We start from the raw sequence: 17,406 nt of genomic DNA, 5'->3' as shown, positions 1-17,406 counted from the left end.
GTATACATCACGGACAAACTGAACTGGTCCACCCACACAGACAGCATCGTGAAGAAGGCACAGCAGCGCCTCTTCAACCTCAGGAGGCTGAAGAAATTTGGCTTGTCACCAAAAGCACTCACAAACTACAGATGCACAATCAAGAGCATCCTGTCGGGCTGTATCACCGCCTGGCACGGCAACTGCTCCTCCCATAACCTTAAGGCTCTCCAGAGGGTAGTGAGGTCTGCACAACGCATCACCGGGGTCAAAATACCTGCCCTCCAGGACACCTACACCACCCTATGTCACAGGAAGGCCAAAAATATCATCAAGGACAACCACACGAGCCACTGCCTGTTCACCCCACTATCATCCAGAAGGCGAGGTCAGTACAGGTGCATTAAAGCTGGGACCGGGAGCCTGAAAAAAAGCTTCAATCTCAAGGCCATCAGACTGTTAAACAGCCACCACTAACATTGAGTGGCTGCTGCCAACACACTGACTCAACTCCAGCCACTTTAATAATGGGAATTGATGGAAATTGATGTAAAATATATCACTAGCCACTTTAAACAATGCTACTTAATATAATGTTTACATACCCTACATTACTCATCTCATATGTATATGTATATACTGTACTCTATATCATCTACTGCATCCTTATGTAATACATGTATCACTAGCCACTTTAAACTATGCCACTTTGTTTACATACTCATCTCATATGTATATACTGTACTCGATACCATCAACTGCATCTTGCCTATGCCGTTCTGTACCATCACTCATTCATATATCTTTATGTACATATTCTTTATCCCTTTACACTGTGTATAAGACAGTAGTTTTGGAATTGTTAGTTAGATTACTCGTTGGTTATTACTGCATTGTTGGAACTAGAAGCACAAGCATTTCGCTACACTCGCATTAACATCTGCTAACCATGTGTATGTGACAAATACAATTGATTTGATGTTTTGTTCTTCTACCATGTTGTGTTGCTACCATGTTGTTGTCAGGTTGTGTTGCTACCTTGGTATGTTGTTGTCTTAGGTCTCTCTTTATATAGTGTCGTGTTGTCTCCCTTGTCGTGATGTGTGTTTTGTCCTATATTTATATGTTATTTATTTGTATTTGTTTTAGTTTTAATCTCAGCCCCTGACACCGCAGGAGGCCTTTTGGTAGGCCTTCATTGTAAATAATAATTCGTTCTTAACTGACTAATAAAGGGTTTAAAAAAATACATGTTTTTTTCTACAGGAATAAAACGACAGGATTACAATATGATTATGATAGAGGTGACAATCCTTTTTTTGTAACCTTTATTTAAAAAGGCGACCCTAAATGATTTTATTGGAAAGATCACTAACCCTAAAGTATTTTTTTGACTACGGCCAACTGTACAGACACACCGTAAATACATGTCATACATACTGACAAATCTGACTCATTAGTTATATTGTTTTATCCGTATGGTGACATCAGTGTGTTTGCCCCTTGCTCTCCCCCAGCCTCTGAGTCTCCACCTATCTCCCAGGCTGCGCCTGAAGCCATGCGTTATTTTCTATTAAAAAGATAATGAGTCACTGGGGTATGGATGGTTTCAACGGACAAGACTGCTGGACTAGTGACACCATCCAGCGCTAATGGCTAAACTTGGACGGACAGGGAGGGGCTTCTTCTGTCAGCTGTTGCGTTGTGGCGCCCGGAGGCACCGCACACTTTCTGGACATTGTTGTGCACACTCACCGTCAGGGAAAACGGTAGACATATAAAACGGTCTTTCAGTCGATATAAGGTCAGTTCAACTCAAAGACCGTATTCAACTTCGAGGATACTAAGGGAAGGGATCGTCACCAGTCGATGTCCGTTATTTTGGGGTGATTCGTTGCTTAACTGTCTTGAGCGCAACACTAGAAAAACATAGATCAACTTTTGTTTTTAGCAAATCATCTGGTTTACAACTTTTTTTCTCATTGTCTACTAAATATTTATATTACTTTGGCAATTGTCAGCTTGGGGAGAGTAAACTTGGACAGAGCCAATATTTAAGGTGCCGCTTTTTTCTTACTTTTCTTATTTGGAGCAGCAGCCAGTTGATCATGGCAGAAGACTTCTACACTCTGGGAACGCTGGGGAATAGGCAGAGGGTCCCCCGAGACCCTTTCAGAGAGAGTCCGTCACTGGCCTCTCGGTTTATGGACGATGACTTTGGGATGTCCCCTTTCCCTGAAGACATGTCAATGGACTGGCCTGGTTGGGCCCGGCCTAGCCGGCTCAGCACGCGCCTTTCCGCACCATTCACGGGCACTCTGCGCACAGGGTTTCCACCAACGCGTGCATCAACTGGGCAGCCGCCTGTGTACAGCACGAGATACAGCGAGTCCCCCCGCAGCTCTCCGACCCAGACGCCGGGAGAACCGTGGAAAGTGTGTGTGAACGTCCACAGCTTCAAACCAGAGGAACTTAACATCAAAACCAAAGATGGGTTTGTAGAAGTATCAGGTGAGGACATATTAGTTTAGGTTCTATTCAATCTGTATCTCTGCGGCGTTACAGATTGCGCGATATAAATGTAAAGGTAATTTCCGATTGAGGCGTCATACTGTATGCAGCGTTTACAGTGAACTTAAATCTCCGGGGACATTGCCTTTAAATTTCAATCACACTGTAACGCTAAACTTCCGCAATACGGATTGAATAGAGCCATAGCCCTACTTCAAATATACAGTAATTGACTTGAACACATCTAAGAAAAAAGGGTTTATTGTCAGAGTGCAGTTGCTTTGGGAATCAATAAGAAACATTAACAACTGTACTTATATAGGCTAGTGTTTCACATTTGAAAATGAAATGATATGCATCTTCTCATACATGCAATTAAAGTACACAATAGACATGATTATTTACAAAATAGTTATATTCATATTTCAAATATGTACATCATATATTCTCATAGCCAGCTCATATGATAAGGATGTTTGAATACCCTACAACCTACAGTATATGGGGAAGTAGGGTCCATGACTTGCAGATTGCCAGCCCTGTTCATCAAGCCCAGGCACCTGTTCAGATGCCTCCAGAATCACTCACCCATGAGACAGATATAGATTTAAGTGAGGAAGTCCCATGACAACAGTCTCTGTCCAGAAGGAGACAAGCAACACACTGCTGTTACTATTAGAGAATGTTTTGGACCTGTTATTCTGCCCGGTGATAGCTGACTAGACCTTTCAGTAATTATTTAATCATGTGCTCTTGTTGTGCTACCATGCTCTGATCCTAGGAACCAAATACACGGAACAGCTTGTTTCTGGAAGTATTATTCTGCCTGGCGATTGCTGGTTGGTGCCTACACCCCCCTTGAGTATTTAATCAGTTCATACAGTATAATCTTTGAGTTTGTTGTGTTACCAGGCACTGAACTGATTTACTGAAGTCAAATTAACTGAACTGTGCTGATTGTAGAACTAAATAAGTACAGGTGTTATATAAACCTCATATCCAGGGCGTCCATACAATCTTTGAGTTTGTTGTGTTACCAGGTCCTGAATGTAGGTTGAAATAAGTATAACATATATTTAAAGCTGTCCATGGCTTCTTTAGACTGTAGACTAAGTATTTAACGGACAACTGAAGAATGCCAGATGGAGTGGAAGTTACCGGAGAGAAGAGACTAGGCCTCATACGGAGCTTTTTATAAACACAGTGTTGGTATGCCATTTGGGTCATTCAGTCAGCTAGCGCCATGGAGCTAAGGCCTGCCTGCCTCTGGGGGCTCTTCCTGACTGCCTGCCTCTGGGGGCTCTTCCTGACTGCCTGCTTGCCTCTGGGGGCTCTTCCTGACTGCCTGCCTGCCTCTGGGGGCTCTTCCTGACTGCCTGCCTCTGTGACCTGGCCTGTTCTAAGTGTGTGTCTGTGTGAGCATGTCATAAGCATGTTAAAGTCGGGGTTGACGTGGCCAGTCTGTGCTTTCTCTCATGTCATGTGTTGATAGTAACCGTCAAAAGTCAACCTAACTTTGGCTGAACAGAGTTTTTGCCTTGTAGTAGTTTCTGAGTTATCACGAAGCAGTGTGTCCTTGGTGCTGAAGCAAAGAAAAAGATACTTTGAATGGATGTATATCATACTTGCAATTAAGAAACTAATGTGATATGACGAGTGCAGTCTGAGTGTGTTACCAAGGCAGTTAGGAATGTGACATCCGTACCACACGGGACTGAGGGAGGATGAGAGGCTCATGGAGACTGAGAGAGGATGAGAGGCTCATGGAGACTGAGAGAGGATGAGAGGCTCATGGAGACTGAGAGAGGATTAGAGGCTCATGGAGACTGAGAGAGGATGAGAGGCTCATGGAGACTGAGAGAGGATGAGAGGCTCATGGAGACTGAGAGAGGATGAGAGGCTCATGGAGACTGAGAGAGGATGAGAGGCTCATGGAGACTGAGAGAGGATTAGAGGCTCATGGAGACTGAGAGAGGGTGAGAGGCTCATGGAGACTGAGGGAGGATGAGAGGCTCATGGAGACTGAGAGAGGATGAGAGGCTCATGGAGACTGAGAGAGGATGAGAGGCTCATGGAGACTGAGAGAGGATGAGAGGCTCATGGAGACTGAGAGAGGATGAGAGGCTCATGGAGACTGAGGGAGGATGAGAGGCTCATGGAGACTGAGAGAGGATTAGAGGCTCATGGAGACTGAGAGAGGGTGAGAGGCTCATGGAGACTGAGAGAGGATGAGAGGCTCATGGAGACTGAGAGAGGATTAGAGGCTCATGGAGACTGAGAGAGGGTGAGAGGCTCATGGAGACTGAGAGAGGATGAGAGGCTCATGGAGACTGAGAGAGGGTGAGACGTTCAAGGAGACTGAGAGAGGATGAGAGGCTCATGGAGACTGAGAGAGGATGAGAGGCTCATGGAGACTGAGAGAGGATGAGAGGCTCATGGAGACTGAGAGAGGATGAGAGGCTCATGGAGACTGAGAGAGGATGAGAGGCTCATGGAGACTGAGAGAGGATGAGAGGCTCATGGAGACTGAGAGAGGATGAGAGGCTCATGGAGACTGAGAGAGGATTAGAGGCTCATGGAGACTGAGAGAGGATTAGAGGCTCATGGAGACTGAGAGAGGGTGAGACGTTCAAGGAGACTGAGAGAGGGCGAGACGTTCATGGAGACTGAGAGAGGGTGAGACGTTCAAGGAGACTGAGAGAGAGGCTGTGGTTGGTTGTGTTCTCTCCAGGACAGTTTCTGTTCTCTCCAGACCAGAGCTGTGGTTATGTTTCTGTTCTCTCCAGACCAGAGCTGTGGTTATGTTTCTGTTCTCTCCAGACCAGAGCTGTGGTTGTGTTTCTGTTCTCTCCAGACCAGAGCTGTGGTTATGTTTCTGTTCTCTCCAGACCAGAGCTGTGGTTATGTTTCTATTCTCTCCAGACCAGAGCTGTGGTTATGTTTCTATTCTCTCCAGACCAGAGCTGTGGTTATGTTTCTATTCTCTCCAGACCAGAGCTGTGGTTATGTTTCTATTCTCTCCAGACCAGAGCTGTCGTTATGTTTCTGTTCTCTCCAGACCAGAGCTGTGGTTATGTTTCTATTCTCTCCAGACCAGAGCTGTGGTTATGTTTCTATTCTCTCCAGACCAGAGCTGTGGTTATGTTTCTATTCTCTCCAGACCAGAGCTGTAGTTATGTTTCTATTCTCTCCAGACCAGAGCTGTGGTTATGTTTCTATTCTCTCCAGACCAGAGCTGTGGTTATGTTTCTGTTCTCTCCAGAGCTCTAGGCCAGTCCAGCACTTTCCTTAGGTGTAGACGTCACACAGCGGGGGTATAAGGTTGCACATAGCTGGGTGGGACGGAGCAGAGGGTAGGGCAGTGGCTGCTACGCTGACATTTAGCATTCAGAGCAGCTGCACAGACAGGAGTCATAAACAGGACATTATTGAGATGAGGTGTCCTTCATTCTGGAGCTTCCCAGATCTTTCCTTCCATTTCTCGCTTCCTCCCTCTGTCAGGGTTGGCGATTTCATCATCTGAGAAGAAGTAGGGTTAAGATGGGAAATGGGTAGGGGTGTTCTGCGTCATTCCTGTGATAATAATAAAGTTTTTTTTTATTTGCCTAATTAGGAATGTCAGTTAAGAACAAACTCTTATTTACAATGACTGCCTACCAGGGAACAGTGGGTTAACTGCCTTGTTCAAGGGCAGAACATCAGATTTTTACCTTACCTCATGGATTCGATCCAACAACCTTTCGGTTACTGGTCCAACGCTCTAACCACTAGGCTACCTGCTGCCCGTTTGAGTTGAATTTAATTAAATTATATGACCCACCCTTACACCAAGGACTATGTCTCGACTCCATGTTAACTTCTGGACTCCACAATCCTGCGTTTCAGATAACGACAGTGAGATTTTTGCAACATGACATGTTGTTGATTGCATCTCCCACTTATCAGAAGCTATGACCAAGCAAGAGAGATTACACAATTTGACAAAGTATCACTTGTTGGGGTCGTTGCACTCTGTTCATTGTATTTCATGTTGTTTTTCCCACAGGGAAACATGAAGAGAAGCAGGAGGAAGGAGGCATCGTGACAAAGAACTTCACAAAGAAGATACAGTGAGTTTCCGTAGCTGCCTAGAACAATAACAACAACAACAATAACAACAACAATAACAAAAACAACAACCGATAAACTGATGCGCCTTTAGGATCACTTTATTTATTGCAGTCTCCCCAGTACCCACAGATTATCAGCAGTCTCCCCAATACCCACAGATTATCAGCAGTCTCCCCAGTACCCACAGATTATCAGCAGTCTCCCCAATACCCACAGATTATCAGCAGTCTCCCCAATACCCACAGATTATCAGCAGTCTCCCCAGTACCCACAGATTATCAGCAGTCTCCCCAATACCCAAATATTATCAGCAGTCTCCCCAGTACCAACAGATTATCAGCAGTCTCCCCAATACCCAAAGATTATCAGCAGTCTCCCCAGTACCCACAGATTATCAGCAGTCTCCCCAGTACCCACAGATTATCAGCAGTCTCCCCAGTACCCACAGATTATCAGCAGGCTCCCCAATACCCACAGATTATCAGCAGTCTCCCCAGTACCCACAGATTATCAGCAGTCTCCCCAGTACCAACAGATTATCAGCAGTCTCCCCAGTACCCACAGATTATCAGCAATCTCCCCAATAACCACAGATTATCAGCAGTCTCCCCAATACCCAAATATTATCAGCAGTCTCCCCAGTACCAACAGATTATCAGCAGTCTCCCCAATACCCACAGATTATCAGCAGTCTCCCCAGTACCCACAGATTATCAGCAGTCTCCCCAATACCCACAGATTAACAGCAGTCTCCCCAGTACCCACACATTATCAGCAGTCTCCCCAGTACCGACAGATTATCAGCAGTCTCCCCAATACCCACAGATTATCAGCAGTCTCCCCAGTACCCACAGATTATCAGCAGTCTCCCCAATACCCATAGATTATCAGCAGTCTCCCCAATACCCAAATATTATCAGCAGTCTCCCCATTACCCACAGATTATCAGCAGTCTCCCCAATACCCACAGATTATCAGCAGTCTCCCCAGTACCCACAGATTATCAGCAGTCTCCCCAATACCCACAGATGATCAGCAGTCTCCCCAGTACCCACAAATTATCAGCAGTCTCCCCAATACCCACAGATTATCAGCAGTCTCCCCAATACCCACAGATTATCAGCAGTCTCCCCAGTACCCACAGATTATCAGCAGTCTCCCCAATACCCACAGATTATCAGCAGTCTCCCCAGTACCCACAGATTATCAGCAGTCTCCCCAATACCCACAGATTATCAGCAGTCTCCCCAGTACCCACAGATTATCAGCAGTCTCCCCAATACCCACAGATTATCAGCAGTCTCCCCAGTACCCACAGATTATCAGCAGTCTCCCCAGTACCCACAGATTATCAGCAGTCTCCCCAGTACCGACAGATTATCAGCAGTCTCCCCAATACCCACAGATTATCAGCAGTCTCCCCATTACCCACAGATTATCAGCAGTCTCCCCAATACCCATAGATTATCAGCAGTCTCCCCAATACCCACAGATTATCAGCAGTCTCCCCAATACCCACAGATTATCAGCAGTCTCCCCAATACCCACAGATTATCAGCAGTCTCCCCAGTACCCACAGATTATCAGCAGTCTCCCCAATACCCACAGATTATCAGCAGTCTCCCCAGTACCCACAAATTATCAGCAGTCTCCCCAATACCCACAGATTATCAGCAGTCTCCCCAATACCCACAGATTATCAGCAGTCTCCCCAGTACCCACAGATTATCAGCAGTCTCCCCAGTACCCACAGATTATCAGCAGTCCCCCAGTACCCACACATTATCAGCAGTCTCCCCAGTACCCACAGATTATCAGCAGTCTCCCCAGTACCCACATATTATCAGCAGTCTCCCCAATACCCACAGATTATCAGCAGTCTCCCCAGTACCCACAGATTATCAGCGGTCTCCCCAGTACCCACATATTATCAGCAGTCTCCCCAATACCCACAGATTATCAGCAGTCTCCCCAATACCCACAGATTATCAGCAGTCTCCCCAATACCCACAGATTATCAGCAGTCTCCCCAATACCCACAGATTATCAGCAGTCTCCCCAATACCCACAGATTATCAGCAGCCTCCCCAGTACCCACAGATTATCAGCAGTCTCCCCAATACCCATAGATTATCAGCAGTCTCCCCAATACCCACAGATTATCAGCAGTCTCCCCAATACCCACAGATTATCAGCAGTCTCCCCAATACCCACAGATTATCAGCAGTCTCCCCAGTACCCACATATTATCAGCAGTCTCCCCAATACCCACAGATTATCAGCAGTCTCCCCAGTACCCAAATATTATCAGCAGTCTCCCCAATACCCACAGATTATCAGCAGTCTCCCCAGTACCCAAATATTATCAGCAGTCTCCCCAATACCCACAGATTATCAGCAGACTCCCCAGTACCCACAGATTATCAGCAGTCTCTCCAGTACCCACAGATTATCAGCAGTCTCCCCAGTACCCACAGATTATCAGCAGTCTCCCCAGTACCAACAGATTATCAGCAGTCTCCCCAATACCCACAGATTATCAGCAGTCTCCCCAGTACCCACAGATTATCAGCAGTCTCCCCAATACCCATAGATTATCAGCAGTCTCCCCAATACCCACAGATTATCAGCAGTCTCCCCAATACCCACAGATTATCAGCAGTCTCCCCAATACCCACAGATTATCAGCAGTCTCCCCAGTACCCACATATTATCAGCAGTCTCCCCAATACCCACAGATTATCAGCAGTCTCCCCAGTACCCAAATATTATCAGCAGTCTCCCCAATACCCACAGATTATCAGCAGACTCCCCAGTACCCACAGATTATCAGCAGTCTCCCCAGTACCCACAGATTATCAGCACTCTCGCCAATACCCACAGATTATCAGCAGTCTCCCCAATACCCACAGATTATCATCAGTCTCCCCAGTACCCACAGATTATCAGCAGTCTCCCCAATACCCACAGATTATCAGCAGTTTCCCCAATACCCACAGATTATCATCAGTCTCCCCAGTACCCACAGATTATCATCAGTCTCCCCAGTACCCACAGATTATCAGCAGTCTCCCCAATACCCACAGATTATCAGCAGTTTCCCCAGTACCCACAGATTATCAGCAGTCTCCCCAATACCCACATATTATCAGCAGTCTCCCCAATACCCACAGATTATCAGCGGTCTCCCCAGTACCCACAGATTATCAGCAGTCTCCCCAATACCCACAGATTATCAGCGGTCTCCCCAGTACCCACATATTATCAGCAGTCTCCCCAATACCCACAGATTATCAGCGGTCTCCCCAGTACCCACATATTATCAGCAGTCTCCCCAATACCCACAGATTATCAGCAGTCTTACCAGTACCCAAATGTTATCAGCAGTCTCCCCAATACCCACAGATTATCAGCAGACTCCCCAGTACCCACAGATTGTCAGCAGTCTCCCCAGTACCCACAGGTTATTAGCAGTCTCCCCAATAGCAACAGATTATCAGCAGTCTCCCCAATACCCACAGATTATCAGCAGTCTCCCCAGTACCCACAGATTATCAGCAGTCTCCCCAATACCCACATATTATCAGCAGTCTCCCCAGTACCCACAGATTATCAGCAGTCTCCCCAATACCCACATATTATCAGCAGTCTCCCCAGTACCCACAGATTATCAGCAGTCTCCCCAATACCCACAGATTATCAGCAGCCTCCCCAGTACCCACAGATTATCAGCAGTCTCCCCAATACCCACAGATTATCAGCAGTTTTACCAGTACCCAAATGTTATCAGCAGTCTCCCCAATACCCACAGATTATCAGCAGACTCCGCAGTACCCACAGATTGTCAGCAGTCTCCCCAGTACCCACAGATTATTAGCAGTCTCCCCAATAGCAACAGATTATCAGCAGTCTCCCCAATACCCACAGATAATCAGCAGTCTACCCAGTACCCACAGATTATCAGCAGTCTCCCCAATACCCACATATTATCAGCAGTCTCCCCAGTACCCACAGATTATTAGCAGTCTCCCCAATAGCAACAGATTATCAGCAGTCTCCCCAATACCCACAGATGATAAGCAGTCTACCCAATACCCACAGATTATCAGCAGTTTCCCCAGTACCCACAGATTATCAGCAGTCTCCGCAGTACCCACAGATTATCAGCAGTCTCCCCAATACCCACAGATTATCAGCAGTCTCCCCAATACCCACAGATTATCAGCAGTCTCCCCAATACCCACAGATTATCAGCAGTCTCCCCAATACCCACAGATTATATGCAGTCTCCCCAATACCCACAGATTATCAGCAGTCTCCCCAGTACCCACAGATTATCAGACAGACATTTCACACATCTATTGTTATACAATCCAATATAAAAAATGTTGGCTCATTCCTAGGTACGCAAAACAATAACAACTGATAAAGAGTTGTTCCTTTAGGATTACCCTACTTCCTACACTCTCCCCACGGGTCATCAGATATTTCAAGCAGCTATTTTCATATCGGCCAATATTTAAGGTGCCGCTCATTCCTAGACGCCCTAAACATCAACAACCGATAAACAGTTGTTCCTTTAGGATTACCCTACTTCCTACAGTCTTCCTACAGCTGATCTAGCAGACATTTTAAACATCTATTGTCATATGATCTTATATCTAAAAATCAGCTGATTGTCCCAGTATCCCAAGAAAGGCATCTAGTGTGTAGAATGTTCCATAGAGCCATGCCCCTGTTAATTGGGACTATGGAATATTAGACAGTGGTCCTAATCATGAGTACAGGGGCCACTGGCTTGCCTTCCAAACAGCACTGTCTTCCCTACAGTACACAACACACTATAGGCCCCAGTCAAAAGTAGTGTACTATATAGGGAATAAGGGGCCATTTGGGACACAGGTAGTGTCTTACAGGCATCACTTCAATGCAGTTCATTTCCCCTTGGCTAATTAGTAGGCAGCTGGTCTGCACCGGCTCCAGCACTACTCCCTCTGTCATCATATCACCAAGTCTTGTAATTGGAATCCCTTAGATCACACAAACACTCACACCTGCACGCACACACACACAAACACACACACACGTTGTGCTCCAGCTAAGCTAAACCAGAAGCAAGAGACGGACTGAGAGATAGAATAGTGTGTATAAAAATAACTGTCCTCAATACAGGAATTCTCTGGCTGTAGAGTACAGTAGGCTAAACTCAGTGGAGAGGGAGAGAGAGAGAGAGGGGGAGAGAGAGAGAGAGAGAGAGAGAGGGGGGGGAGAAGGAGAGAGGGAGAGAGAGGAGACATCCCTGTACTGCCTAATCTAATGTATACATGCATGAGAAACCGTGTGTTGTGTTTAGTCTAAAAGACTAGAGCTGGGCTATTTCTGGCAGGTTATTCAACTCTGATGCACGTTGAGCCGAGTCACAGTCAACGGCCTTTAACTGTGACTGTATTCATGATACTGCTCAGCTTCTTTTGACATGATTGATCTATCAATTGATTGTGGTCTTATAGGATGGTGTCTGTAGAGATAGAATTAAATTAAAATGATTAAAATGATTAACTACAGAACATTTTTCTCTAAATGTTCTGGAGTGAAAATATAGTGCATCGCCAAGGTTAACTACTTTAGTTATTCAAGAAGCAAACACACTGTAACTCAATGTCCCTGGAAGTCTCTCTCTGGAATGTCATTCCTGTGTGTTCTGCTATGAAGGTCTCAGTGTGTTTGTTATTCAGGGCTGTGGGTGGATTGTCATTGTCACTTTGCCTCCTGTCTCTATTCCTGTGATAGACATAATAATACTGGACTGCTTCAGATTGACTCAGTCCATCAGCTGCACTGGCGCACACACACACACACACACACACACACACACACACACACACACACACACACACACACACACACTCACACGCACACACACACACACTAACTCACACATACACACACTCACTCACAACAACTGATCACTCACACAGACAAACACACACACACACACACACACACACACACACACACACACACACACACTCTGTATTTTTCTCTCGCTCTCTTTCTCTCTCTTTCTCTCTCTTTCTCTCTCTTCTATCTCTCCTCTCTCTCTCTTCCCCCAAGCCCTGTTTCACTACCCCTGATTCTTTAAAAAAATATATTGGACAGTTTTTGGCAGCCATACAGAATCAATAGGCTAGATAAAAAGAAGTGTAGCCAGAGTTAAACAAAAACCCCATCCGGACAGATAAGGCTCTACAGCCCGGTGTGGCTCGTAATAAGCCGGATGAGTGATTTGACTTTGCCAGAGAGACACTGACTATGCCATACTGCATTGAGAAAATAGGGGACCGTGAATTGAAACCTTGAAGCCAGGGATGATTTATCCTGAACTCTTCAGTCACTTCCAACTTTCCACACTTGAGTGTGTCTGAGGGATCTCTTTTCCCTCACTCTTTCCCTTCTATCCATTGGTCACTGGCCTCCTTGAACTCCTGTCTTATAGACAAGCAATTGTCTGTTGTGTGTGAAGATGGTAGACTGTAGAGGGGTTATGCTAATGAAATGGAGGGTAGACTCTAGGTCTAGGCCTGTGAGGCTGGGTTGTTTATTTAAGGACCTAGGAACACTTGGCAGCTCATATGGAAACTCCTGTGACGGATGGACGGAGGGCTTTATTTGGCCATGTTCCTTGACAAAGACCAGATACCAGTCCATTTGGGGTCGCTGTCTCTCGTTCGTTCTCGCTCTTTCTCTCCCCTCCCTCTCTCTCGGTCCTTCTGGTGTTTTCTCTTCTCTTCTCTTCTCTTCTCTCTCTCTCTCTCTTTATCTCTCTCTCTCTGTCTGTGGGTCTGTCTTTATTTCTCTCTATCTGGCTACTCTCTATCTCTCACTCTCTATCTTTCTTTCTTTCTCTCTCTCTCGCAATGTATCTGACTGACAACGTTAGCATCTGTAAGCAAGGTCACACATATGACTATGACGAGAATTTGTGTTTAGAATTGTTATGGGATGGACATGCTACTACAGTGTCATAAGTGAGAAAAGACAAGACAAAGCTCAAAATAGGTTAATAAATACCACACTGACGTTTGTGGGATACAAGGCTAGTTCTAGCTCAAACCCAGAGCCATACAATATACTTCTGTCTGGGCTATCTTCCAATGATACTGTATTTCCTATCTTCTCCAAGGTCATCTTTGAATCTCTGTCTGTTTATCTCATATTGGTCCAATCATAGCAGGGTTGTGTCCAAAAAAGCAACCGATTCCCTATATAGTGCACTAATTCTGACCGGTGCATTCTGACTGGTTAAAGGTAGTGCACTACATAGGGAATAGGATACCATTTCAAGCTCTGTCAGTTTATCTCATATTGGTCCAATCACACAAGTCCTCTCTCCATCCTTCAGAATTCTCCTAAACATTTTTACGGAAGGTAATACTGTATCTCACTTTTATTCCTGTCAACACAGAACTCATTTCTCTCTCTCTCTTTCACACTCTCTCTCTTTCTCTCACTCTAACTAAATAAATGTATCTCTCCCTCTCTCTAAACTCTCTGTCTCTCTCTCTCTCGCTCTACACTCTGTCTCTTCCTCGTTCTCTCGTTCTCTCTCCCTCTCTTTCCTTTAGAATTCTCTTAAACATTTTCACAGAAGGTAACAATATCTCACTGAATCTCTCATTTTCCCTCTTTCTTTCTTTCTTTCTTTCTTTCTTTCTTTCTTTCTTTCTTTCTTTCTTTCTTTCTTTCTTTCTTTCTTTCTTTCTTTCTTTCTTTCTTTCTTTCTTTCTTTCTTTCTTTTTTTTCTCTCTCTCTCTTTCCCACTCTCACTACACATTTATGAGGAAGCCATTTATGCTAATCTAGTCATATAAAGTATGTATCATATTTTCAGTACAAAAACCATGGAGGAAAATGGAGAAAGAAAAACGTGAAATTGTCTGCTACCCGTCCACCTGGCTGTTGGGATGAGCTGGTTAGAAAAGTATGTAGATGGAAATTGCAGGTGATAATAAACTTTGCATCAGGCAGCCATTTTATGTATAATTGGAATCTTTATTTCTCAGTCCTGCGCCTGGAGCGAGTCCGTCTCATTTCTCCTTCTTCTTCTTTATTATTCTCTCCCTCATGGCGCCACAAAGATGATGGCAGCCAGAACATTTTAATGAAAACCTGGAAAATACATTTACATTTATCTCTGGGGTGTGAGATTACGCATTCGGAATGAGCGAAGGCCAAAGAGGGAGAGAAAAAAATAGTTTTCAACAACAATTTCATCTGCAGCCAAGGTTTCTCCTCACGGACAGTTTTACACCCTCTGTTTATAACTGATAGTGTTAAATCCTCTGTATATAACTGGAGGCTGTCGACAAGATGTCAATCAAATCTGTGTCTTGGCACCGAACGGTATTTGCCGTACTGCTGCGGTGAGGTTCATGTTTTTAAGTTGTCCAAGCACAGGGGTGTACACTTCATTTTTTTCTGCTCTTTCTCTCACACCTGTTCTCTCTGTTGTTATAGTTACCAACCTTTTCAAGACCCTCAAGCTTATACGTCTATGTACGAGTCTCTCACATATGTTCTCTCTTTCTCTCTCCTTCCCAGGATTCCAACCGACGTTGACCCTGTGACGGTCTTCGCCTCCTTGTCGCCAGAGGGTGTGTTGATCATCGAGGCGCGGCAGAGCCCTCCCTACTACCTCTTCAGTAACGAAGGTCCCCAGGGAGAGATGGAGGAGGCCAGCCAGAGCCAAGAGGCCAGGCCCCAGGAGGCCGCCATGGTCTAGGACGAAGCCCAGGACCGAGCTCTCTTCCCTGGGGGGACACAGGCTCACCCCGGGCCCCCCTTTCGGGGCAACCATCACGTACAGAGCCACATTTGACCCAAAAATCATTTTTGTTTGATTATTGGCACTAATGCAACTCCATAATTGAGCATCCAGCAGAGTAGAGGAAGAGCTAACATGTTCTAAGTCTTGGAGACCCTCAGCATATGTTGTAGCACCCTACATCACTCTATTCCCTTTGTAGACTACTTCTGACCCCTATATAGGGAATAGGGTACCAAAGAAACACCCTGATTTTCATTTTGAGTGTAAAGTAATCTCTCAATCATCCCCCTAAAAATATATATTTTTGTGTATCTCTTAGTAGCCGTGCTGCTTGGTTCTCGCACCAATTTAATTACAAGTCACAAACTAAATCAATCCCACTGTCTCACAGTAGCATTGCTACACTATACTGGTACAGCGTGGTGTCCATTCTATGCCGTCCCAGGTATATGCAGTGCTGAACTGACCTGTTCAGATACAGACAGAGGCTGGCTCAAGGCTGGGAGCCCCGTCTACCTGGATCGGTCCGTAATGTCATGTCTCCCTTCAGTATTTCACACATTATTTGATGGATATGCATCATGCAATGTCTTTTAAGTGTAATTGATCCGTTGTCAATCACATTATGTTAAATGGGTAAATTAAAGAAGCTCATTGAAATTCATAAGGAAGTCGTACAATATGACTGAGTGGGAAGATAAGTTATAGTCTCATTATCGTTATAGTGTGTTATAGTGTGGGTTGGTATTGTATTATACCCCAATGTAGGTGACTGACTGTAAATAAATTGCACTGTAGCTTACCTACCATATATACCGATCCGGTCTATTCAAGTGCCGTAATTGCCCTAACTAGAGGTCTTACAAAATAATGTTCTTTGCATTTTTTTATTTGTACATGTGATAATGATGTTGTGTTGGTTCTTGGTACAAAGGTAATAAACTTTTTGCCAGACTTCTCCCATCCCTCCCTCCTCTCTGCCCTCCCTACTCCTACCCCCCCACTCTCTCTCTCCCATCCCTCCCTCCTCTCTGCCCTCCCTACTCCTACCCCCCCACTCTCTCTCTCCCATCCCTCCCCCTCTCGTCCCTCTTCTTGATATCTTTGTATTTGTTTATGCAATAAAACCTCCCATAAATCCCAGTGTGTGTTCACATCTGTGTGTTTTGTTCTGTGGATTTGTGCCATGTAACGTTTAGGCCAGAGTCCAAGATGTCCGTCTGACAGTGCCCAACAACAGTAATTGGGTAACATATCAGTGCATTTGGAAAGTATTCAGACCCCTTGACCTTTTCTACATATTGTTACTTTACAGCCTGATTGTAAAATTGATTACATTGTTTTTTTCTTCTCAATCTACACACAATACCCCATAATGACAAAGCAAAAACAGGTTTAGATTTTTTGCAATCTTATTAAAAATAAAAATCTGAAATGTCACATTTACATAAGTATTCAGACCCATTACTCGGTACTATGTTGAAGCACATTTGGCAGCGAATACAGCCTCGAGTCTTCTTGGGTACGACGCTACAAGCTTGGCACACCTGTACTTGGGGAGTTTTTCCCATTCTTCTCTGCAGGTCCTCTCAAACTCTTGCCTTTCTAATCGACCTAGCCGGGGTATCCTGGAAGGATATTGATCTCATCCCATCAGTAGAGGATGCCTGGATATTCTTTAAAAATGCCTTCCTAACCATCTTAAATAAACATGCCCCATTCAAGAAATTTAGAACCAGGAACAGATATAGCCCCTGGTTCTCCCCAGACCTGACTGCCCTTAACCAACACAAAAACATCCTATGGCGTTCTGCATTAGCATCGAACAGCCCCCGTGATATGCAGCTGTTCAGGGAAGCTAGAAACCATTATACACAGGCAGTTAGAAAAGCCAAGGCTAGCTGTTTCAAGCAGAAATTTGCTTCCTGCAACACTAACTCAAAAAAGTTCTGGGACACTGTAAAGTCCATGGAGAATAA

The 17,406-nt window shown here is 45.1% G+C and overlaps 1 protein-coding gene across 1 annotated transcript; it reads left to right on the top strand.

The window, feature by feature from the left end:
* The first annotated feature begins 1,701 nt into the window (after positions 1 to 1,701).
* On the top strand, positions 1,702 to 16,570 carry LOC112251465 (heat shock protein beta-8-like). Its single transcript, XM_024422444.2, has 3 exons — positions 1,702 to 2,490; positions 6,536 to 6,599; positions 15,202 to 16,570. Exons 1-3 carry the CDS (start codon positions 2,088 to 2,090, stop codon positions 15,380 to 15,382), a joined length of 648 nt encoding a protein of 215 aa, XP_024278212.1. The 5' UTR covers positions 1,702 to 2,087; the 3' UTR covers positions 15,383 to 16,570.
* Positions 16,571 to 17,406: the final 836 nt, after the last annotated feature.

The sequence above is a fragment of the Oncorhynchus tshawytscha genome, linkage group LG12 (assembly GCF_018296145.1).
Source record: "Oncorhynchus tshawytscha isolate Ot180627B linkage group LG12, Otsh_v2.0, whole genome shotgun sequence".
Taxonomy (NCBI): Eukaryota; Metazoa; Chordata; class Actinopteri; order Salmoniformes; family Salmonidae; genus Oncorhynchus; species Oncorhynchus tshawytscha.
The sequence above is the reverse complement of the archived record's forward strand: the minus strand, read 5'-3'. Positions and strand labels throughout refer to the sequence as shown.

What these genes read in the sequence shown, in the direction of transcription:
- LOC112251465 (XM_024422444.2), top strand. Translation starts at nt 2,088, where the DNA reads ATGGCAGAAGACTTCTACACTCTGGGAACGCTGGGGAATAGGCAGAGG. An exon ending in TGGGTTTGTAGAAGTATCAG is followed by an intron (nt 2,491 to 6,535) that starts GTGAGGACATAT and finishes TTTTTCCCACAG; the next exon opens with GGAAACATGAAGAGAAGCAG. An exon ending in AACTTCACAAAGAAGATACA is followed by an intron (nt 6,600 to 15,201) that starts GTGAGTTTCCGT and finishes TCTCCTTCCCAG; the next exon opens with GATTCCAACCGACGTTGACC.